The sequence below is a fragment of the Osmerus eperlanus genome, chromosome 6, assembly GCF_963692335.1.
Source record: "Osmerus eperlanus chromosome 6, fOsmEpe2.1, whole genome shotgun sequence".
Lineage (NCBI taxonomy): Eukaryota > Metazoa > Chordata > Actinopteri > Osmeriformes > Osmeridae > Osmerus > Osmerus eperlanus.
In genome coordinates, this window is record NC_085023.1 from 4938364 (window position 1) to 4961513 (window position 23150).

At 47.2% G+C, this 23150-nt stretch overlaps 2 protein-coding genes across 2 annotated transcripts in view; both read left to right on the top strand.

The window, feature by feature from the left end:
- The window catches only part of hpse2 (heparanase 2), a 16345-nt gene extending 5944 nt beyond the window's left edge, over positions 1-10401 (top strand). Inside the window, 4 exon segments of the mRNA XM_062464490.1 lie at positions 229-273; positions 275-375; positions 4819-4965; positions 8070-10401. Of these exon segments, the coding sequence (XP_062320474.1) occupies positions 229-273; positions 275-375; positions 4819-4965; positions 8070-8232 (456 nt within the window). The 3' untranslated portion in view covers positions 8233-10401.
- A 3773-nt stretch (positions 10402-14174) lies between these two features.
- On the top strand, positions 14175-23087 carry hps1 (HPS1 biogenesis of lysosomal organelles complex 3 subunit 1). The gene is made up of 18 exons (XM_062463105.1): positions 14175-14478; positions 14782-15046; positions 15272-15406; positions 16071-16213; positions 16535-16643; positions 16865-17025; positions 17460-17562; positions 17718-17805; positions 17999-18054; positions 18318-18485; positions 18670-18849; positions 19200-19276; positions 19481-19624; positions 20189-20253; positions 20685-20830; positions 20941-21054; positions 21227-21309; positions 21686-23087. Exons 2-18 carry the CDS (start codon positions 14930-14932, stop codon positions 21846-21848), a joined length of 2052 nt encoding a protein of 683 aa, XP_062319089.1. The 5' UTR covers positions 14175-14478; positions 14782-14929; the 3' UTR covers positions 21849-23087.
- Positions 23088-23150: the final 63 nt, after the last annotated feature.

Genomic DNA, 23150 nt, shown 5'->3' on the forward strand with positions numbered 1-23150 from the left:
GTATCTGTTTGTACGTGCATGTGCATGTGTTTGCCTGCATGTGTATGTGTGTGTGCATGTATATATGTGTGTATTTGTGTGTGTATGTGTGTGTGTATGTGTGTGTGTTTATGTGTGTATGCATGTGTGTTGGCTGTTTTTTAAATGTGCTTCATAAATAAAGTGACTTGACTTGACATGTGTGTATGTGTATGTGGGTGTGTGTGTGTGTGTGTGCTGGTGTTCCAGGACTACTGGTTCTCCCTGGTGTTTAAGCGTCTGGTGGGGCCCAGGGGTGCTGGCTGTCAGAGTGGCAGGACTGCAGAAGAAGCCCCGACCAGGGAGGGTCATCCGAGACAAGCTCCGCATCTACGCCCACTGTACCAGTTTCCACAAGTAAGCACACACACACACACATGCATACACATATACGTACTGCACAGACACCCACACACACAGACACACACATGCATGAATTCACCCACTTTCTGTAATCCCACACATGAACTGGCTCTCCCACAGACATATGCAATCACATACCCTCACACACTCAAAGTCCTTGCATAACTTGTAACACACTTCATGGTCCATAGTTTCAGTCTCAACATGTCCAGTGTCCAGCTACATACTCACACAAATTCAAATCAAATGCACCCACTTGGTGTTCAGTTTAGTTCCCTATTCAGCTCCAGGCAGTTTGAACTTGACTTTCCACTACCTCCTCCTTCCCTCTTCTCCTCCTCCTCACCACCGAAGTCATCTTCATCCCCTCCCTCCCTCCCTCCCTCCCTCCTCCTCCTCCTCCTCTCCTCCTCCTCCTCCTCCTCCTCCTCCTCCTCCTCCTCTCCCCTCCTCCTCCTTCCTCCTCCTCCCCCTCCTCTGCACCTAGTCCTCCTACTTCTTCCTCCTCCCCTTCCTCCTCTCTATCATCCTCCTCCTGCCCCTCCTCCCTCTCCTCCTCCCTCTCCACCCCCTCCTCCCTCCTCCTTCTCCTCATACCCCCATCCTGTCATCCTCCCACCCTCCTACTCCCCCTCCTCCTTTGCCTCCTCCACCCCTCCTCCCTGTCCTCCCCCTCCGGCCCTCCTCCCTCTCCTCCTCCTACTCCAGTAGCCACCTGAGGTCTGGTGTCTGGTGTCCTCTCAGTAGCCTGTTCCTCAGTAGATTCCCCTCTTCTCCCCCATAAATAATCTGGATCCAGACACTCCCTCTTTCAGGACTCAGAGGCCATAAAACTTAACAGGTATCACTTATCAAGTGTGTGGTTGGGGGGGGGGGGGGGGGGGGGTGTAGGGGACGGTCGGGGTAGTGTGGGTGCGAGTAAGGGGGGAGGGCTGTTCTTGTCAAAGAGCCGCTGAAAAGCAGTGTCACTCCTTTATCCCAGCTCAGATTGGCTGGAGGGGCTCATAGGTTGTAGAGGGAGGCAGAGGGAGATAGGGGCTGGGGGGAGGGAGCTGGGGGAGGAAGGGGTGAGGAGAGGGGACTGGGTAGAGGCTTGGGGGGGGGGACAATAGCAGTCTGTGTGAGGAGCAGAGGGAGAGCGGAGCCATGTTGCCACCATGGCCTGTTTCAAGGTTATCATCTAACTCAGGCCTATGTGGACCTAGGCAGGCCTGCTGTCAGCGCCAGGCTAGACTTACAGCCTTCTGTCCTGCCATCCTTCCATCCCTCCATCTCTCCATCCCTCCATCTCCACCTCCATATGGCATCTCTTCCATCTACATCTATATCTTATACAGACACAAAAATCTTTCCTAAACTATAAAGCAGGGTTCGAGTTTGCAAAACATACCATTTGGATTCATGTTAGTTCAGTTATCGGTGATTGATTGATCTTGTCTGGCACAATGGATGTTCCCAAAAGGCAACTGCCTGACACCAGAGAGCTGTTGAGTGAGTGGTCTGAGGCAGGGAGAGGTGAGAGGTCAGCACGGTCTCTATCTCTCCTTCCTTCTCGCCATCTTTATCTCTCCCTCAATCTCTCCATCACTTCTGTCTGAGACTGCTGTGTGCAGAACCACGGGCTTCTGTGCAGACAAGCACAGAAATTGTGCTTATTATTGTACAATTATCCCAGAATCAATCAATAATTATATATTTTACATTATACTATTATTACAAAATTCATGAATAATGATCATAGTAGTATGATGTTATTATTATAATATTATCATTACATAATACATAAATAATCATTGCATTACTATTATCATTATTAGGGTTGTCAAAGTTATAATAATACAATAATAACATTCTGTTGACGCGCTAACGCAGGTACTGTAAATTGGATGATATGTAAGAGTATTAGGGCCTTGCCCCCCCAAAAAGCAACCCTGTGTTTCCTGAATGAGCTCTGAATGTAGATTTTCTGGGCCCTAACCCTCTTACATAGGATGAAAACTAGCAAGCAATAGATGCATTTTCAAGTATTTTGCTCAAGTTAACCTATAAACCCTGCCAGAGCAATGTGATCCATGTGAATTGAGTTACCACCGGAGTACATGTAGTCTTAGTACCATTTGCTTGCCAAGCACACTGCTAACACAGACAGCCCTGTTAGCCCTGAAACATATCGCTGGCTGCACACCATGCTTGATGTGAGGGACAAATGGAGAATGAAGACCAATGTACCTTGTACATTGTACCATGATGTTTTTTTTAGATTCACAATTTAGTTATGTCATGTAATGAATATGCACGTGATAAATCCCTTGACATCCCTAATTATTATTACAACTTTATTACTAGAACATTATTTATCACCAACCAAGACCACTCGCATTCCTCCCCTTTAATGTAATGTGTGCCTCAAGCAGGTTCCCCATGCCTAAAAGATTGAGAAAGAAAGAGAGAGAGAGTTAAAATGGAGGGAGGGTCAGATAGGACAGACATAGAAAGACTCATAACAAAGAGATGAGAGATGGAGAGATAAAAGATGAATTGATGCTGAGAGACAGAGGGATGAAAGAGAGAGGGAGGGAGAGGCGGAGAGACTGTGAGCAGGGAAGGAGCTAACCAGTTCCCCCGGACTCCCTCGCCAGCCCAGAGCCAGCCCAGAGCCAGCCCAGCGAGATCCCAAAGGAGAAGCACCTGTTTCCAGTCTGCTGGCTTGTTGTTGTTCATTCCTATATGTCTGGGCCTTCTTCTGCCCTGCCTGCCTCACCCTGCCCTGCCGGCCGCACCCTGCCCTGCCTGCCTCACCCTGCCCTGCTTGCCTCACCCTGCCTGCCTCACCCTGCCCTGCCTGCCTCACCCTGCCTGCCTCACCCTGCCTGCCTCACCCTGCCCTGCCTGCCTCACCCTGCCCTGCTTGCGTCACCCTGCCTGCCTCACCCTGCCCTGCCTGCCTCACCCTGCCTGCCTCACTCTGACCTGCCTGCCTCACCCTGCCTGCCTCACCCTTCCTGCCTCACCCTGCCCTGCCTGCCTCACCCTGCCTGCCTCACTCTGCCCTGCCTTCCTCACCCTGCCTGCCTCACCCTTCCCTGCCTGCCTCACCCTGCCTGCCTCACCCTGCCTGCCTCACTCTGCCCTGCCTGCCTCACCCTGCCTGCCTCACCCTGCCTGCCTCACTCTGCCCTGCCTGCCTCACCCTGCCTGCCTCACCCTGCCTGCCTCACTCTGCCCTGCCTGCCTCACTCTGCCCTGCCTGCCTCACCCTGCCTGTCTCACCCTGCCCTGCCTGCCTCACCCTGCCTGCCTCACCCTGCCCTGCCTGCCTCACCCTGCCTGCCTCACCCTGCCTGCCTCACCCTGCCCTGCCTGCCTCACCCTGCCTGCCTCACTCTGCCCTGCCTGCCTCACCCTTCCTGCCTCACCCTGCCTGCCTCACCCTGCCCTGCCTGCCTCACCCTGCCTGCCTCACCCTGCCCTGCCTGCGTCACCCTGCCTGCCTCACCCTGCCTGCCTCACCCTGCCCTGGCCTTCAGCTCTGTTGTAGCTATAACTGTAGCTCTCCACTCCATCCAGCTCACACATAGCTGATGACTTGATCACACGTGCAGTCTTCTCCTAAATGAATTACAATTAAAATAAAACCTATATTTTATTCCCTCAGATGACATCATAGTGCACAGAATTCAGGAGACTCTGTTTAATGTGCAGCTCTAGGACCAAGGGTTGTCCATGAGAAATATGCCCTTGCTGAAATAGATGATAGGTTTAGCGTTTCCAATAAAATGCAATGTATAACGGCTAGTTAAAATTATTTTTGGAACACTTAGTTGAAGAGTAAATGTTTTAATAATAATATGTTTTACTGTTACTGTTATTCATAAAGGCCATGTCTTTAGATCCAGCCCTTCAGCAGTGCCATTTTAGCAGCGTATCAAAGATTTCTTTGGTGTTTTCACAGTCACTTGTTTGAAGTTACCGTGAACCCCATCGTGCTTCGCAGACGAAGACGCCACAAAACTTGTCTAATCTAGCAGGAGATAAGGAAGAAAATAAATAACACATTCTCCTCTAGTGTGTGTGTGTGAGGTGGGGGGGATGCTTATGCTAGACAGAAGTACTGTTTGTACGTTGCTTTGGATAGAAGCATTAGCTAACTGTATAAAGTGTGAACTGTATAATGTAGAAGTCATAACAGTCCACATTAAAGATGATATTGACCGTCATCAGCTTTCTCTTCTCATTCTGATGTGTTTGCGGTTGAGATGTTAAAGTCATAATCTTGGGTTTCTGCAACTGGGGAGTAGTTCTGGAACAGGTGGTTTTCAACATCAACAGTGCTCCTGATTAGAACATGCTGCTGTTTCACAAACTGCCATTTTTGTTACCTATTTTTCCCCTTAATCATTCAGGTTATTTATATTGTTCTCTTTTTACAATCTTCAGTCATAATTATGTACGTGGATCAATAACCATCTACATCATCAATCTGCATCGGTCACGGAAGAAAATCAAGTTGGCGGGAACTTTACGGAACAAGACTGTCCACCAGTACCTACTACAGCCGCACGGCACGGATGGACTCCACGCCAAGTGAGTGCACACACACACACACTCACGCACTCACACATTCACACACAAATACACACACACACACACACATACTGCACACCCCCTCAACCATCCACTACACACACATTCATACTGTTTACACACAGACACAGTCATACTGTATGCACACACACTACCCAAGCACACACACACTGGGGTGTTTTCTAAGCAAACATCCGTGTGGTGCACTAATAGAGTATCGCGTTCCATACACACTGGTCTAACGAGACGAACTTAGTGGAGAGAGGCTGGGAGTGCTGCGTTGCCAGGGTTACCATAACATTGAGGCCTCCATGTGGCTCCTGAGTGCCGCCCTGCTAGACCTGGGAGCTCTGTCTAGGAACGGCAAACTCCAAACATGGCCAACACATAGTTCTGTGTTGCTCTGGAGGGGGGCGGTGCTGTCCACTCACACACACACACACACACACCAACAGGTCCAGCAAGTCTACATGTCTGTAGCCTGTTTGGTTTCTGGAGTGGAGGTGATCTGTGTGTGTGTGCTGTCAGCATCGAAGTCAAAATAACCAATCACCCACCATCAGCAGACATGAAACATCAGCTCAGCCCACGCTTCAGAATTGACCATAAAATCATATTATCATAATACGTTTGTCACGATTTATTGAAGTTGAAAACCAGCCGGCAAGGCAATGATGTGAAACATCCGCTCAGAACAGAGAACCTCTCCTCGTGTTCTAGAAGGCCTAGAACACAGACGTTATCTGAGTTTTCCTGAAGGCCTAGAACACAGAACTTCTCAGAGTTCTCTAGAAGGCATAGAATACAGAACCTCTCCCCATTTTCCACAGGTTCCATTCTTTGCGCTAGTTTGGAGAGAACCCCTGGGAGCTTCATTAGCATCACTCCTTCCTCTCAACCCTCTCTCCTTCTTCTCTCCCTTTCTATTCATGAAATTAATATATCACAAATCACCCACTTCTTCATATAATTCCTTTCACCCATTCTCTTGTTCAGCCTATTTTATTGTATTAAAATTGCAAAATGGCTTTATGTAATGTCTGGCCATCCAGACATTACATAGGCTAGATCTGAGGATTTTTGCCATGTGTTTGTGCTCCTGTCAGGGTGTATGTAACTTGAATCAGGGCTTTTCAAGGAGACCCCAGGTGTCTGTTAATGATCACCTCCAGCCTCCACCCCCCAACCCCCCCCCCCCACCCCCCACCCCCCTCCACACTTAACCTCCCGGCCAGTTACTCATTTTCCAGCCCAATCCTGCAACCCTCAAACAGCAGCCTGGAGTGTGTATGTGTCTGTGTGCTGCTCTGCCTGTATGTGCCTGTGTGTGTGTGCTGCCTTGCCTGTGTGTGCCTGTGTGTGTGTGCTGCCTTGCCTGTGTGTGCCTGTGTGTGTGTGCTGCCTTGCCTGTGTGTGCCTGTGTGTGTGTGTGCTGCCTTGCCTGTGTGTGCCTGTGTGTGTCTGCTGACTTGCCTGTGAGATATGACACTCACGCACACCCTGTTGTTCTGACTCAGGCCCAATCCTGCAATAAGACGCTAATGACCAAGGATGTTTGCGGTGCTGAGCCAGGATTAGGGCATAATTAATGGGACCGTAAGCAGTGGAGCGAGACCCAGGCTCTGTTTTAGACCCTAAGTACTTTCTCTCTCCGTGGGGAGAAATGGAGGGACTTTTATTAAGGTTTTAGCAACACCAGATGTCTACAACAAAAACTGAACTCCACCAGAGGGTCCATCTGGGGCCAAAAGGACGGCAGCAAGTCTGTCCGGCTTCAGAAACGACCGCTCGACCTTTCGATGGATCCCAATATTTCCTTTAAAAAGTTACATGGTTTATTTTTCTTTTTTGTAGATTTTTTTCTTTGTTTTCTTCTTTCATTTTGAACGTTTTTGCTGATGCAGCTCAGACTTGTCCAGGACCTGGTGTGAAATAACACCCAGTATTCTGCTAACTCTGCAGTGGAACACAAAACGGTCACTTAGGAAGATCTCTTAAACTGCCAAGTCCAAACACATGCTCCCAAGTGGCCAAAAAATACAGCAGAGTAATATTTAGTTAATGTTAACTGCCATATCTATAATTATACTTTCATTCGAGGGAACCAGGATGACGCTCATCCTTGGAAATATTGAATATTTTCAAAAGATTTCCTCAGGATATTAGCGGGACAATAATGAGTTGATTGTGCTATCTGATAATTTCACAAATGGAACAGTAGAATGTGGGATTACCATACAATCAGCCTGATAAAGAAGTCCCTGTATCGTCCCTCATTTCTATAACTGAGACCTATTGTATCCATACAAGGGAAGGTGGGAAATCGATGCATTTTTTGCCCTTCACAACGGAGAAATACTTTGCCTCGTAATGTTTTAATCAATTCCAACCCTTTGATTGGTTTCTTATTTGACTGCTTTGATGCATGTTTTGGCATGGTACAGTGAATAAAACCTCCCAGCTCTGAGACATATCAGCCCATCAGCACCAGTTAGCCGTCAGCCTTCTGACGCTTGCCAGGACGCCGCTAGCACGCCGAGCGCTGCACTCATGACCATGGGAACCCTCTGAACTCTGAAAAACCTACCAAGCCAAATGATGCAAACTAGCTGTCTCGAAAAACTGGAGAACTTCTTGTTCTCCCAGGACACAGCATGTTAGCAGAAGACTTTCGCTCCATGATCCTATTTAATCTTTTTACATTTTTATTAATGGAATTGACCCATACTAGCATCCACCGTATTAATCGGTCCCTTTCCCTGATTAAGCAACTATTCAGTATTTCTTGATGGATTGTAATTCTATACCTGTATCGCCCCCAAGTGTTAAAATACTGTAAGGACATCCTCTAAACCTGCTCCAGTTATGTTGTACTTGATCAGCATGAATGTTATTCACTTCAGCACTTGTGACTGGTTGTTGGTAGAGGTATTTTTGTCTACTTCATGGTCTGAAAAAAGTTCTACTTTAGCAAATGACGTATCTAAAGACTTCCAACAGGGCTACTTTGTCTGATCTTGTTCTACTTTGTTCTGGATGAATCTACTCTATCTAGTATGATCCTGTTTGTCTAATGCCACTGTTTGTGTGACCTGTGCCTCCAGGTCTGTGCAGCTGAATGGAGAACGCCTTCTGATGGTGGACAACGACACGTTCCCCGAGTTGAAGCCCAGGACGTTGAGGGCCGGTCGCACGATAGCCATGCCCCCCATGACCATAGGCTTCTACGTCATCAAGAACATCAACGCATACGCCTGCAAGAGATAATACTGACCCCTGAACCCCCGACTCTGACCCCTACTCACCTTCAACACACAGTTATACAGACCCCTGACCTCTGAACTATGACCCGTCCACACCTGATCCCTGACACCTGAGCTAGATCCTCTTTCCTTCTCTGATCCTCGTACCATGCTCACCCTCCCCTTTTTAAATATGTTTCCTGTCTCCTCCCTTAGCTTAACAAACTCCTCCACGGTAGAGCAGAGTAGAGCAGAGTTGATCCCTGATCCTTCTTCCAGTCCAAGAAAGGCTTGCCCTTCGTACATGAACAAGGGTTGCACTGAAAACCTTTCACTGTTCCTCCTCTTCATCATCTCTGCTCGTCCTCTTCGTAACCCCTGCTCCTCCTCTTCATCACCCCTGCCCCTCCTCTTCATCACCCCTGCCCCTCCTCTTCATCACCCCTGCTCCTCCTCTTCATCACCCCTCCTCTTCATCACCCCTGCCCCTCCTCTTCATCACCCCTGTTCCTCCTCTTCATTACCACTATCCCTCCTCTTCATCACCCCTGCCCCTCCTCTTCATCACCCCTGCCCCTCCTCTTCATTACCCCTGCCCCTCCTCTTCATCACCCCTGCCCCTCCTCTTCATCAGCGCTGCCCCTCATCTTCATCACCCCTGCCCCTCCTCTTCATCACCCCTGCCCCTCCTCTTCATCACCCCTGCCCCTCCTCTTCATCGCTGTGCTGCAGTACGCCCTCTTGCTGTGACGGAGATACTGTACTGTTGCGTGCTTCGTGCTTTTTGTTGTGACAGAAACGGATGGTCTGGAGGCTGTGTTCATCGCTAAACATCTTTGATCATCCCTGGGTCTTCCAATGGCCAGTTCCGAGTCTGCCAAGAACATTCTGTCCTTCCTGGCCTCCTAACATTCGTTCCTGTTATTGAATTTGTCAAGGTGCAGGAAGAGAGGAGAACCTGTAAACCAAAACAACACTGGTTGACCCAATCTTCTCCAGACAACCCACAGAGCTCTGAGTGTGTGTGTGTGTGTTTGTGTGTGTGTGTGACCTTGTGTGTTGTGTGCCTTTGTGTGTGTTTATGCATCTGTGCATGTACATGCATGTGTGGTTGTATGTGTGTGTGCATGTGTGTATTATAAATGTCTGTACCTGTGTGAACGGCTACAGTGAGGAAAAAAAAACATCAATACAAACATAGAAACCCATGGATTTGTAATTGTTGTTCAGACATGGTCAGATATTATGGTCAGATATTTTGGTCAACCTTCAAACATCAAAAGCCTCTCTGCGGACCATCTCCTGTGTCCAGATCTCCCCTATGCTGCTAGCTTTTTTGATGAATACTATCAATGTTTGACATCTTTTGTACAGATTTTCCCTAGCCAGTATAACTTCTATGTAATGTACATATGAGACGTTAAATTTGAAAAATGCGTGATTGCGGTGTTTACCTTGGCTATGTATACTGTATACACATAATTTAAGTGAGTTTCTATGTGTTGGTTATTGTTTCTAGTGCTGTGGAAACAACAATGACTTCAATTGTACCCCCCCCTCTCCTTCACCCCATGTGAACGACTCTCAGTTCAAACCCAAAACCAGACCTTGAAGTTTAGTCATTTAGTGTTCTTTACATGTATACACATTCTTCAATTTTACCATTGTAATGTCATGGGATACTGTTCAATATATGACTGTGTCCTAAAATGACTCTGCTTTTATAGCCACAGTCTCTTTGTGTTCAAACAACTTAATTGTATTCATTTTGCAGCCATTGATCTGTTGCAGTGACTTCTTTATCCACGTGGTGAAGAGAGACCTGGGTGGGTTGAGGCATTGATGGGACAGGTTGTTGCCATATTGCTTTGTCCCATCCAGTCCTTTCTGATCAGTGGTCAGTGTTCATGAAGGGGGAACAGGGGGAAAGGCTGTGTCTGTGAAATAGCTGTAGAGTACAAAGAGGACTGTGGTGGTTTCAATCCTGGGTGGTTTCTGTCCGTGAATCTTAGATGATTATAACGTTCATCTTTCTCCTCAGAATGTGTCCATTGTTCTTGTAGAGGTGTTCATATTTCCTGTTTGTTAAGAGAGCAATATTTTATTCTGTATAGTGTGCAATCGAGATCGCATATTATTTTTTTGAAAAAGAAATTATTTACACTGATAATAAAATGAACGTAAAAGACGAAATTGCAAAGCTTTGGTATTTGTGTTATTATTCTGCTTAGCTTTTGTCCTTTAAACAAAGGCTTCCTTGTGTGTACAGTAGCCAGTAATCTAACCTAAAACAGCTGATTCAAGTCCTTAATAACTGTGTGCCACAACAAGCAAAGTAAGCCTCACTGGCAGGAACTGTTTCCACCAGTCTCGTGTTCGGCTCCACTTCAGGACAGTCATGAGATATGAGGATAAACTGGTTTCACAGGATAATCCAAAGGACTCCAACACACTCGGATCTTTTGTTTAAACATTTGATTTATTCACAATTCATGTACAACTGGTAAATTATTTCAACACACTAAAAGTTCATTATTATTAATTGGCAGGTAGGCAGGCTGGCTAACAGACTGGTTGGCTGGGTGACTGACAGACTGGTTGGCTGGGTGACTGACAGACTGGTTGGCTGGGTGACTGACAGACTGGTTGGCTGGGTGACTGACAGACTGACAGACTGGTTGGCTGGGTGACTGACAGACTGGTTGGCTGGGTGACTGACAGACTGACAGACTGGAAGTATGGCTGGTTAGTGGGCTTCTGTATAGTTATATACAATTGGTGAATGTGTTTGATTAAATAAGTTCTATTAAATCCGTTGGATCCACAGCAGACCCCATGATCTGGAGGGGCTAGACTGAAGACCATGACAGGAAGTGGAACATGAGGAGAAAAAAGAAGACAAAAGCCTGGTCTTGATTTAAACCTGCCCCTGTGCCACAGAGAGAATGAGGAATGACCAGTGACAGAGGGAGGAATTCAGAACATCCTCCTCTTCATCGTCATCCTCTTCTGTCTTTATTTGCCCCAGGGTGAAGGCACCCAGAGGATCGGCTGACACATGATCAAAGTGAGCCTGGATGAACCTCTCATCCATATTGGAACGGTCACAAAGAGAAAGAGAGAGAGAGGGATGCTGTTGGCTTGACAGCCAGGGGTTATATACTCACACACACACACACACTCCCACACACACGTTAACCCCAGATGTCAAGGCAGCTGCAGTCAGACTTAGTTCAGAGAAGCAACAAAGAGGGTCAGACCAGATCTGGCCATACCAGACCAGACCAAACCAAACCAAACCAGACAGACAAGATCAGACCAGGCCACACCAGACCATACCACGACACCAGACCTGACCCAACCAGACCAATCCGACCGGGCTGGGCCAGACCAGACCAGACCGACCAGGCCAGGCCTTGTAAGGTGGATACAGAGATGTTTTGCTTAAGAGGGATTATACAATACCACCTTGTGTAATACTGATAATAAAGCACACTGTACAGTGCATAGCATTGTGTTCTATGAATCACTTTCAAGACCTCCTCAAAAGCTACGAACTGAAGCACTACAAGTTCAGCAGAACCGGATGAGTGCTTCCCCCCCCCCCCCCCCCCCCCGTTGCGGTCGCCAAATCCTTGAAATTGATTTTTCTTTCTGCATGAATACCAGAGGTTGTGTCCAACAACAAGCCTGGTGAATTTATTCTCCTTTATTACATATGGTTCATCTTAAACGGGCCATTTTGGTTCACTTAACCAGAGCCCCAGACTCGTTCACACTCTGTGTTTATGACCCAGTCCAGCGTGTTCTGCCCTGGAGGCTGGGATGCATCTTCTCCAGACCACGCCTCCATCATCAAAGACATTCAATTCAGGGACATTTGTTTGTGGAAACTAAGTGACGCTTCCCCCAAAAACAGAGGCACACACACACACACACACTAGTGTGGAGACATACACTCACACTGTAAGTACGCACACATGCATACGCACCCACACACACACACACACACGTGTCAATACATACACTAAAACAGTGCCTACACACAAGCCCAAACAAATACACACACACTTGTGGATATATGCACTCCCAAGTGCGTAAACACACACCACACATTTGAGGACATAGACATGGTTGGGATAGGAAACAGCCAGAATGGACACTGCACTGGTCTTTCTCAAACTAAACAACTTCAGAAGGATGTCATAGTTAGTTTGACTAAAAGTCTAAGGAGCAGCTGTGCGTGCCTGATACAAACGTTCAGGGTATGACTGACAAAAGCAATCGTTTTAGTACAACACAGCCACAAAAACACACCATGTGAAATCACATGGAAACGGGTCTTACCCAAACAGAATCTCATAGCTGGATGAATCAAGGACACACAAGCATTTCTAAAAACAACAGGGTCCTGAAGTAGTAATAGAAGTCCATCTTCAACCGTGATCCACCCCCCCCCCCCCCCACCAACGGTCAAAATGTAAGGCTCGTCGTTGGACCACACCAAGGTCCTACCAGGTCTGGCATGGTGTCTTCCACAGACAGCCTAGCATTCCCATGCAAATTACCACGACAAATGTATACTTAATCATACAAAGTAAACATAAGAAAATGGACGCTTTATTACATGGTAATAATCAATTGTCAATTGACAACAAAAGGCTGATGCAACCTGCTACCCAGACCGCTACACAAGTAGGGAGTGTGAAAACAGTACCACACTGTGGAAACATGCTGAAGTCGTTGTCAGTAGCCAGGAGCTTATCACTTCCACATCATCTGACTTTTAGTTTTCTACAGGAACAGCTCTGTTTGGCCAAGGGGTAGTTTCCTGTAAACCGGTACCTTGTCATAATAACTCCAGAGTACGTCTTTCTCCGACAAAGTGTCTGTGTGTGTTCAGGTTAGCGGGAGACTGCATTGTATCAGGGTATCTTTGCGTGACAGAGACTCTTTAGCTACGTTGGATGAAACCAGACCCTTCCCAACACTGTTTATGCTCAGAAAACCAGTCTGAAACATGCACGACCCCCTTAGCCATGCACTGTCTGACCAAGGGGATTTAGTCATGTTTATTCTGTGTATACAGTAGTCAGTTTGAATAAGGCTTTCATGAATGTCGGCTTGTCTGGAAAGCTATGGCCTAGATTAGACTGCCTTAACAATGCAGGGACTCCCAGCCGGTTGGACAAGTCTGACCAAAGCAAGGTTAATAAAACCTAAATATTTATGTTACATTGGTGCTTGGAAAACAGAGAGCTTTCTTTGCTATGGCATATGCAAACAGAGTTGTGTTATGCCTGAGGACAAACATACTAAGCAAGCATGTTCTCTAAGTATCCTGCATGGATAATACAGATTTGTCTTGGTCATTAAGTGATATCCTTTAGAAGATCCACTTAAACGAAAACTGCCATTCAAGATTTCCCCCAAGGCCTTACTGATGACAGAGAGACATATGTCCGATGTGTCTGTGTGTGGCTGTGTAGTGTGTGTGTGTGCATGCATGTGTGCCTCTGTGTGTGTGTGTGTGTGTGTGTGTGTGTGTGTGTATGTTTGTCAATGGTTTTGTGTGGCTGTGTATGTCTCTTGATGTGTGTGTTCCCTAGTTATCAATTTTTTTTATCTAAAAACTTTAATTAAGGCAATCCTTCAAGGCATAGCATACAGTTAATACAAACTATTAAATTGTTCTTTGCGCAATAGGAAGGCATAACCTATTTCATGTGATAACGGACCTTAACAAGCCTATTCATTATTGAACACAAGGCACCACAACCCCAATTACACAACTGCCATGAGCTAGACTGCATTCTTTAAATGCCAAATCGTTAGCTAAAAACCTGTGTCAGAGTCATGAGTCCTGGTTTACACACCGGCACATGACCTCAGCTCTCAGTCGTTTCCCTGTTCGGGGCCGTAGCCCTCCACCGTCAGTACAGTCCGCTGAACACCGATCGAGAAACAGTTTAGCAGTAAACCTAGATAAAGAGTAGTGGGGCAGGACAGACCTCAAGCTGGTTTGAGATCAGGTTTAGAGGGCGACCTCTCCCGGAGGCGCCTTCTTATTATCCAGGCATGCAGCTTCCGTGTCCAGCTGGGGCTGCGATTGTCACATGATGCAGAGAATAGGAGAAACTTTCTATCACGGAAGCATAATAAAACAGTAGCAGAGATGTCCGTAGGATGAACCAAGGTGTTAAAACATCGTATGTCCAACGTTGGACGACACACGGCAGTTGGATAAACACTGAAAGAAAGCATGAGCTAAGTAAGTTTTCATTTATCAACGACCCCTTTCTTTACAGCAAATTGCATTGTCTGAACTGCACAGTATAAAGACTAAAACATTTTCGGACCTGCCTCAGTCTGGTGGTCCCTAAACACAACCCGCAGAATGTGATCTTTGGCTTGCCAAGTATGTGAGGCAGATTTTTTTTGTATTTCCCACGCATCGTAACGCGACCACACAACACTGTCCGTTTTGGGGAGGATTAAGGCGACGCTGGAAACGTCATTATTTATGTATTTTTGTTTCTGACTGGTTTGTTTAACCCAAGTCATCCTTCAACAGTACGGAGAGGTTTGGCTGAGCGTCTTTTTGGAAATATATCTGCCGCGGGGATGGTCTCTGTGATTTGGACACGGTAACAACGTATAGCTACACCGCACGCTGCCACACACACCAGCCAACACACCGCCACACTGCTACCGGGGCACAGATGAAGTGCCTGTTGATCGCAAGCGAGACCGCCGAGGTTCTGTTTCATTGGACCGACAAGGAGTACGAACTGAACCTGCAGGAACAGTATGGGGCGTTCCAAGAAGAGGGGGAGAGGGTGAGGAATGATGATTGGAATGCTAATTGCATGGATGCATTGGATAATGGATGGATGATTGTCCTGCTCATAAGTTACACTGGCAGAAATATGGCAACGGTGGGGTATTCTCATCAACAGAATTGGCCCAGAGTAGTAAGCTTGTTCAGCACAATATAATTAGTTCAGCACTAATCCCTATGTTTCCCTTTACTCTCCTCTGCCTGCACGCGTGTGCCTCTTCAGCCCCCAGCCTTTGAGGACAGTATCAACACGTTGTTTGCGCCCATCATCATCTCCTGTAGCACCATGGTGGACAGACTGGGAGACAGCTACACCTGCTTTAGCACTGAGAACAACCACACTTACGTACTGCACCAGGTAAACACGCACACACACACGCACACACACATATAAAGTTGCAGACACATACTTAAGCTTACCCATGCATACAAGTATCACACACCAAAGGTCCCTTAGATAAAACAGTAAAAGGACAGTGTTGTCTTCCTACTCGCCCAGATTCAGAGAAAGCCTCCCTCGTGAATCGTCACTCAGGTCATGTGATCCTGAACCAACCTTTAAGTGGAAGAATCTTGTGTTTTACTGCATGACCATGACCATAGTCACATAACCTGGCTCCATTCCATTCTTAGTGTTTGTGGCTCAGTCCTGTTCCCCCCTCTGGGACCCCGGTCACAGTGTAGCCAACCCTCAAAGCAGTGTGACCTAATCTTACCTAATGACATTAGGTAAGATTAGGCTCATGTTACCTGTTAGTAAAGGCAGTGGTCAAAACTATGGACATGTTTCCAAACACATTGATCAACTGCATGGGATCTGAATCCTAAATACACTGGCCCAAGATAACGCAAAGTATAGTAGTATTGTAGTCTGTGTATAAATAATTCCATAAAGTAAATGTTCTACGATAAGTAGGGTTTGCACACCAAACTACAGTTAGCATGGCTAGGGTAGATAAGTTGATACAGTTGGTTGATTGATTGATGGATTGATTTATCGACTGTCCTTCTCTCTGTGTCAGTTTGACGAGTGCCTGTACATCGCTGTGAACGGTGATGGGGAGGAGGGAGAGAATCATCTGAAGAGGAAGATCTATGTCATGAAGAAGATGATCGACGTGCTCTTCGGCATGGTCACACTCAGTAGCACCCTCCTCAGGAAAGAGTATGTACTGCTTAGCCCAGCCTTGACAAAAAACTTAACTGAGTTTCCCCCAGCCTCACCATAGCCTCTCTCTAGCCTCTCCATAGATTCTCTCAGGTCTCTCCTTACCCTCATCCCAGCCTCTCCATGTCCTTAGCCCAGCTTCTCCATATCCTTACCCTAGCCTCTCTCTATCCTTACCCTCTCTCTATCCTTACCCTAGCCTCTCACTGTCCTTACCCCAGCATCTTCCTATCCTTACACCAGCCTCTCCCTATCCTTATCCCAGCCTCTCTTTATCCGTACCCCTTTCTCAGCCTATTCCTCTGCATCTCCCCCCAGGCTGCGCCCCCAGGACACGGAGCAGAGGACCAGGCTGTGGAAGCAGCTGCAGAGCCTGCTGGAGACCTACAGCCGCCTGCGCGAGAAGGACCAGAGCTTCCTGGTGGAGGTATTGGAGAACAGCCAGTCAGCCGGCCATTTTGTCAGTCAGCTAGCCAGCCAGCCAGCCAGTCAGTCTTAATCTACAGTACAGCACTATATTGGCGCACACATCTCTTTAGTAAAATGCAGGAGCCATCCTAGACTGTTCCAGTCCCAATACACAACTCTCCCCTGTTACACCCTCTCTTCTCCCCCCTACTCCTGCCCACCCCCCGCCCCCTGGTCCAGGCGGTGGAAAGACTGATCCACCCCACCCTGTGTGAGCAGTGTATTGAGTTCCTGGAACGTCGCCTGGTCCAGCAGATCAACACCAGTGTGGAGAGGGCTGGAGAGGAGGTGCTGCATGCCTTCATACTGGTGCACACAAAGCTACTAGCCTTTTACTCCAGGTAGTTTGCATACCTTGCAACTAGCGCTCTAGTCCATGTAATAAGCATACCTAGCTACTAGCCTTCTACTCCAGGTAGAGTTAGCATACCTAGCTATTAGCATTCTATTCCAGGTATAGTTAGCATACCTAGCTATTAGCATTCAACAATGGGTAGTGTTAGCATACCTAGTTACTAGCATTTTACTTCAGTAAAAGTTATCATACCTAGCTACTACCCTTTTTTCCATGTTGAGTAGGATTGCTAGACTATTAAACGTATCATGCCAACCACTGATGATCATGACTCACTCTCTATACAAGAATAGCTAGGCTAACATCGCTACAGGTAGCAGTAGCAAGGCTAGTAACACAATATTCTACTATATAGCTAGCACACTACTTTTAGGTACAAATTCTGTCACCTATTTCATCTCATCCCTCCATCCTCTCCAGTCGTAATGCTAGCAGTCTCACCTCCTCTGACCTCCTGGCCCTCATCGTCATGGTGCAGAACCTGTATCCTAGCAACATCGATCTGGACGACTCAAACCCAGAGGTAGGTGTTCAGCAGGGTCCTCCATCTAGAGTCCGCACTTTTGTCTGTCCATCTGTCCACACGGGAAATCAGACATAGTCCTTGGATGCTGTTTTCCTGATGATTTTCTATGTGTGTGTGTGTGTGTGTGTGTGTGTGTGTGTGTGTGTGCGCAGGATGTGGAGAACACGCCGGAGATCTTCTACACCCCAAAAGCATCCCCCACAGATGGCCAGTCTTCTCCTACAGATTCAGCCAGTTCAGGTAGCTACACTGTTGTGTCACAACCTACCACTGTTGCCACAAATGCCTGCCTGTGTTGTTGGTCAGACCTTCATATCCTCTCTCACTCTCATTCTCACTCTCTCACTCTCTTGTATTACTATCTATCTGTCTCTGTCTCTTTGTGTCTTCCTCTCTCCTTCTCATCCTCTCCCCCATGTCTCTCTGTACCCAGGCAGGCAAGAAGACAGGAGTACTCCTGTGTTTGAGTTTGTGGATCCAGACATACAGGTCAGTTCCTCTGCACTCAGTACTAACATCAAAAGTTCTGTTTAAGGCCTTTCTATTGTAAGCCAGCATCACAAGTTACAGCATGTTGTATTAGGTTGTTTTAATATCATATTGTACTGTGATGTTGGAATACAGTATTGTTTTAATAACCTGTTTTAACATTGTTAGAATGTTTTTTAATAACATGTACTGTGTTCTTTAATAACATATTTTAATGTGATGTTTTAGTAAATGCTGTAATGTGATGTTTTAATAACATCCAGATGGCTGAAGACAGCCTGCAGACCCTGCAGGCCCCTCCCCCTGACCCCGCTACCCCGTGCAGAGTATTCCTGGAGGTCACGCTCAAGGAGGGCTTTTATCCCATGATGCCTCACTCCATGTACTGCCTCCCGCTGTGGCCTGGGATCACTCTGGTTCTTCTCACCAAGGTGTAACCCCCCCCCCCCACACACACACACACACACACACACCCACACACACACACATACACACTCCACAAACACAATGTTTGGAATGTTTTCCAGATATTTCTTGTCAAGCGTTCTGAAGTGTTTTCTTGTTCCATCAAAAGTGGAGAGACACATTTCATCATGCTTCCGTGTCACCTGTCAGATCCCTAACAGCTCCGTGGCCACGTCTGTGTACTCCTTCCTTGATGCCTTTGCCCGGCTGGAGAAGCGTCTGAGCGAGGGCCAGGAGGGCTCAGCAGCCACCAGGGGGCAGCCTACCATCCAGGATCTCCGCAGCAAACTGGACAAGTTTATCAGAGCCCTTGGAACCAGCGACATTCAGGTAGAGGGTGGAGTGTGTGTCTGTGTCTGTGTCAGGGGTGGTGTATGTTTGTAACTGTGTGAGGGGTGGTGTATGTTTGTAACTGTGTGAGGGGTGGTGTATGTTTGTAACTGTGTGAGGGGTGGTGTGTGTGTGTGTCTGTTTGAGGGGTGGTGTGTGTGCCTGTGTGAGGGGCGGTGTTGGTGCGTACCTGTGTGAGAGGTGGTGTCTGTGTAAGGGGTGTGTGTGTGTGTGGGGGGGGGGGGGGTGTGGTCGAGTAAGGGTGTGGGGTTATGTGCCTTGGTCTGTATGCTTGGAAGTTTGTGTGTGTGACATGTCGTCTTTCAAGCCGTCTGCATCCTTTGTCCCAGACGTCACATCTGCAGAGTGTGTGGACGGAATTCAAGAACAAAGCCTTCACCAGAGCAGGGACTGGCTTCACCAAGGAGTGAGTCTCACGCTGCCACCTGCTGGGCAGGGGGGGGCACCAGTGCACCCATAACGTGACAGCATTCAGACCATGTAATATGAATTCACTTGATAGATTGTCCTTTCAAAACGGGTATCTTTGTTCGAAATGTTCCATTATAGTTTTGGAGACGCAATGTGTATTTCTCTGTTAATATCCTGTGCGTGTGTGTGTGTGTTCCAGTCTCCTGCCCTGGTGTCGCAGCATGAAGACCCAGCTGTGTGCCGTCTACAGACAGTGCTTCATCACGGACGGAGGAGGAGGAGGAGGAGGAGGGCCGCAGCGCCTCTCTCCTCACCTGCAGGAGCGAGCTCTCACCATGGTCCAGTAAGAAAACCTTCTTTACCAGCACAGGGATCAGAAAACCAGGCTTGGTTCCCTACTAGCAGAGGGTCCAGAGGCTGGTTCTCTCCAGTGCCATGCTCAAGCCCAGGCTTGTAGCAGTCTCACTCAACACTACTTGAACCTGCTCTTGTTATATTTCTGGATCGAACGTGTGAGATGAATAATCACATCATGCCTCCAAGGCATTGTATCAATCCCCACCCACCCCCACCCCTTTACTGTCTTTCACAATTGTTTTCTCACTCTTCCTCCCTCCCCCCCCCCCTCTCAATCTCTATCTTACTTGATCTCTATAAATATTTATCTGTCTCTGTCACTCTGAATCTATTTTCTCTGCACATATGTTTCTCTTTCTTTTCTCTCTCTGTCTCTGTATACATATTTAATCTCGTTCTTTTCTCTCTTTGTCTCTCTCTTTGTCTCTCTCTTTGTCTCTCTCTGTGTTTGTCTCTGTCTGTCTGTCTCTCTCTCTCTCTCTCTCTCTCTCTCTCTCTCTCTCTCTCTCTCTCTCTCTCTCTCTCTCTCTCTCTCTCTGTCTACCTCCAGGGAGAAGCTGATGGACTGGAAGGACTTCCTGCTGGTAAAGAGCAAGCGGAACATCACCATGGTGTCATATCCTGTTAGGCCAGTGGCCCCTCCCACTGTGGTGGTCCTTCTGATGGTCTCCTGTAGAGACAGCAGTGGGTCAGCGCTCATGCCACTTCGCATCCCAACCCTCTCGACCTTTATCCTTCTCTCTCTCTCTCTCTCTCTCTCTCTCTCTCTCTCTCTCTCTCTCCCCCTGCCTGCCTGACTGCCTGCTTTTCTGTCTCTCTATCAATCCAGAAATGTGTAAACAGAGGCCGAACCTACAGTAGAGGCTAGGCTGTATTTTACTGTTACTCTTTCGGTCTCGCCTTATCTGTCTTTCTCTATGTCCTTCTGTCTTTACCATCTCTCTCTCACGCTCTGATGTTGGTTGAGGTCAGAGGTTAGAGGTCAAAGTTTACAGAGTGTACAGGTCAGTGTAATAGACTGCAGGCCCTTAACCCGACTGGTGTCACGTACCTGGAGGAGTTCCCTGGTCTGGTCCATTTCATCTATGTGGATCGTTCTGCTGGCCAGATGATCGCTCCGTCCCTCAACATCACAGATCGCGCCAACTCCGAGCTGGGAAAGGGGCCGCTGGCACACTTCATCAAGGGCAAGGTGTGTGGACCGTACCATCTGCCCAGGGTTCAGAGGGGTGTCCGAATGTTTGTTTTGGAGGTTTAAGATACCCTGAAGAAGCTGTTGATGCAAAGTGTGTGTGTGTTTAGGTGTGGAGTCTGGTCGATACCACGCGACGCTACCTCCAGAAGGGCTACTCAACCGTCACGCTGAGAGATGGAGATTACTACTTCTGCTACTTCCTGTGGTTTGAGAATGAATCGGTGCGTCTCACACACACGCACACACACGTAATAACCTCCACTATCTATCTCTATCTCCTACACACAGTTAGCTGGCACTGTTTGGCTAACAGTACTGTTTGCGCTTCATAGTGTATTTATTAATATAATAATTCAGTGATTGATGTTCTGGATGTTCTGGATGTTCATGCAGGGCTACAAGCTGGAGGTGATGGACCTGCCCATCCTGTCTGATGACTCCGCCCCCATCGGAATGCTGGCCTGTGACTACTACAAGTAGGGAGGCTGCTAGGCTGCTTCCTTCCTTCCAGCCATCTTTCCTTCCTTCCTTCCTTCCTTCCTACTTCCATCCTCCCATCAAGCCTTGCCTCTTTCTATCCTTACTTACTTCCTTCAAACCTTCCTTTCTTCCTCCATACCGCGTCTGTCCTGATTAATGAGTGTTACGAGTAATAATCATAACGACTAAAGGCAGGATTGATGAAAAGAAGGAAGGCTAAGTAGGAATGATGAAGGAAAGAAGTTGCTCTGCCAATTGCCTCCTTCCCTCTGACAGGATGTTGCTAACGCCTCTCCTCCCTGTGACAGGAAGTTGCTAACGCCTCTACTCCTGATGACAGGATGTTGCTAACGTCTCTCCTCCCTGTGACAGGAAGTTGCTGCGCCTCTACAGTAAGAGCCACCAGGGGGAGGTGGTGAAGTGCTACGAGCTGCTGACGGTGCACCTGGGTGTGATCCCTGCCGACTACATCCTGCAGCACTGCAGCCAGCTAGCACGCAAGCTGTGGGAGCCCTCACGCATCCCCCTGCTGTAGACACACACATACATACACACACACACACACACACACACACACACACACACACACACACATATACAGTTGATACATCATATACGTACACAGACACAAACAGTTGAGATACACACACACACACAGACAAGACACCACATACATGCAGTCAGGACACAAGACAAAACAAACATGCATACATACACACACAAAACATATATGCAAACAGTACACACTCCACACACACAGACACATACACTCAAGACACACAGTGAGACACGTATACCTAAACACACAGACATACACACACAGTCACACACACAAACATGTCCTCCCACCGCTCTAGACAAACACATGCACACACACACACAGACACGTGCCAACTCTAAGAGGCCACTCTCTCATTTCTCTCTTTCTTACTCCTCTCTGTCGTCTCTTCTTTTTTCTTCTCTCTCTCTCTCTCTCTCTCTCTCTCTCTCTCTCTCTCTCTCTCTCTCTCTGTGTGTGATGGTAGCCCTTGACCAATCCAAGTGCACTATAGCACACAAAGGACTCAGAATGCAGCATTGTGTCCCCTTATATACATGCATCAATACTCCCCAGGTTTTCAAATAGGACAACCTTGTGTTTTATTCCTGAGAAGATGGTGTGTCATCTTAGAAGCACCAATCATCATGGTTAGAGCTAGCACACTCCTGAAACCTTAAATACAAACACTGTTTTTAGCACATCAACATCCATGAAAGAAGCTTCTCAAACACAACCTCCTCCTTTCCATGTTTTTTGAATTGTGTTTTATTGTATATCGTGTGAATGATATACATATAATCGTGTGAATGCTTTCTTGTGAAGATTCCTATTTTATTTATTAACTGTAAACGCACTGGCTAGACTCTCAAGGTGAGGTTATGCAACTGAAAGCTCAGTCATGCATATCTCCTTATATGATGCATGGGAGTTATCTAGCATGACCAGCCGTGCACAGCACAACACAAGGCAAAGGAGAAAGTGTTTCTATGAGTAGATGGATAGATGCAGCTTTCTGTGACAGGATCCTCAGATAGGTTGTTGGAGATTGCTGTTTTATCTTTAGGTCTTCATGTATAATGCTGTAACTTTTGGTGAATGTGCATAGATTAATAAATCCTGTAATTATTTATACATAGATATATTTGTGCAATATAAATACACTGTACTGTGTGTATATTTTGACTCTAATGTTTTGTATTGATCCGTGTCTAATATAGTACATTATTGAACAGTCTCAGACTCACTGTTTTGTTTTCTACTTCTGAAACTGTTTCTTCACTGTCCCAGTCTGACTTT

Coding starts and splice junctions, on each gene's coding strand:
- hps1 (XM_062463105.1), top strand. CDS start 14,930: ATGAAGTGCCTGTTGATCGCAAGCGAGACCGCCGAGGTTCTGTTTCAT. Junction 17,806..17,998: donor TACAGATTCAGCCAGTTCAG/GTAGCTACACTG, acceptor CTCTGTACCCAG/GCAGGCAAGAAGACAGGAGT. Junction 20,254..20,684: donor GCGGAACATCACCATGGTGT/CATATCCTGTTA, acceptor CGACTGGTGTCA/CGTACCTGGAGGAGTTCCCT.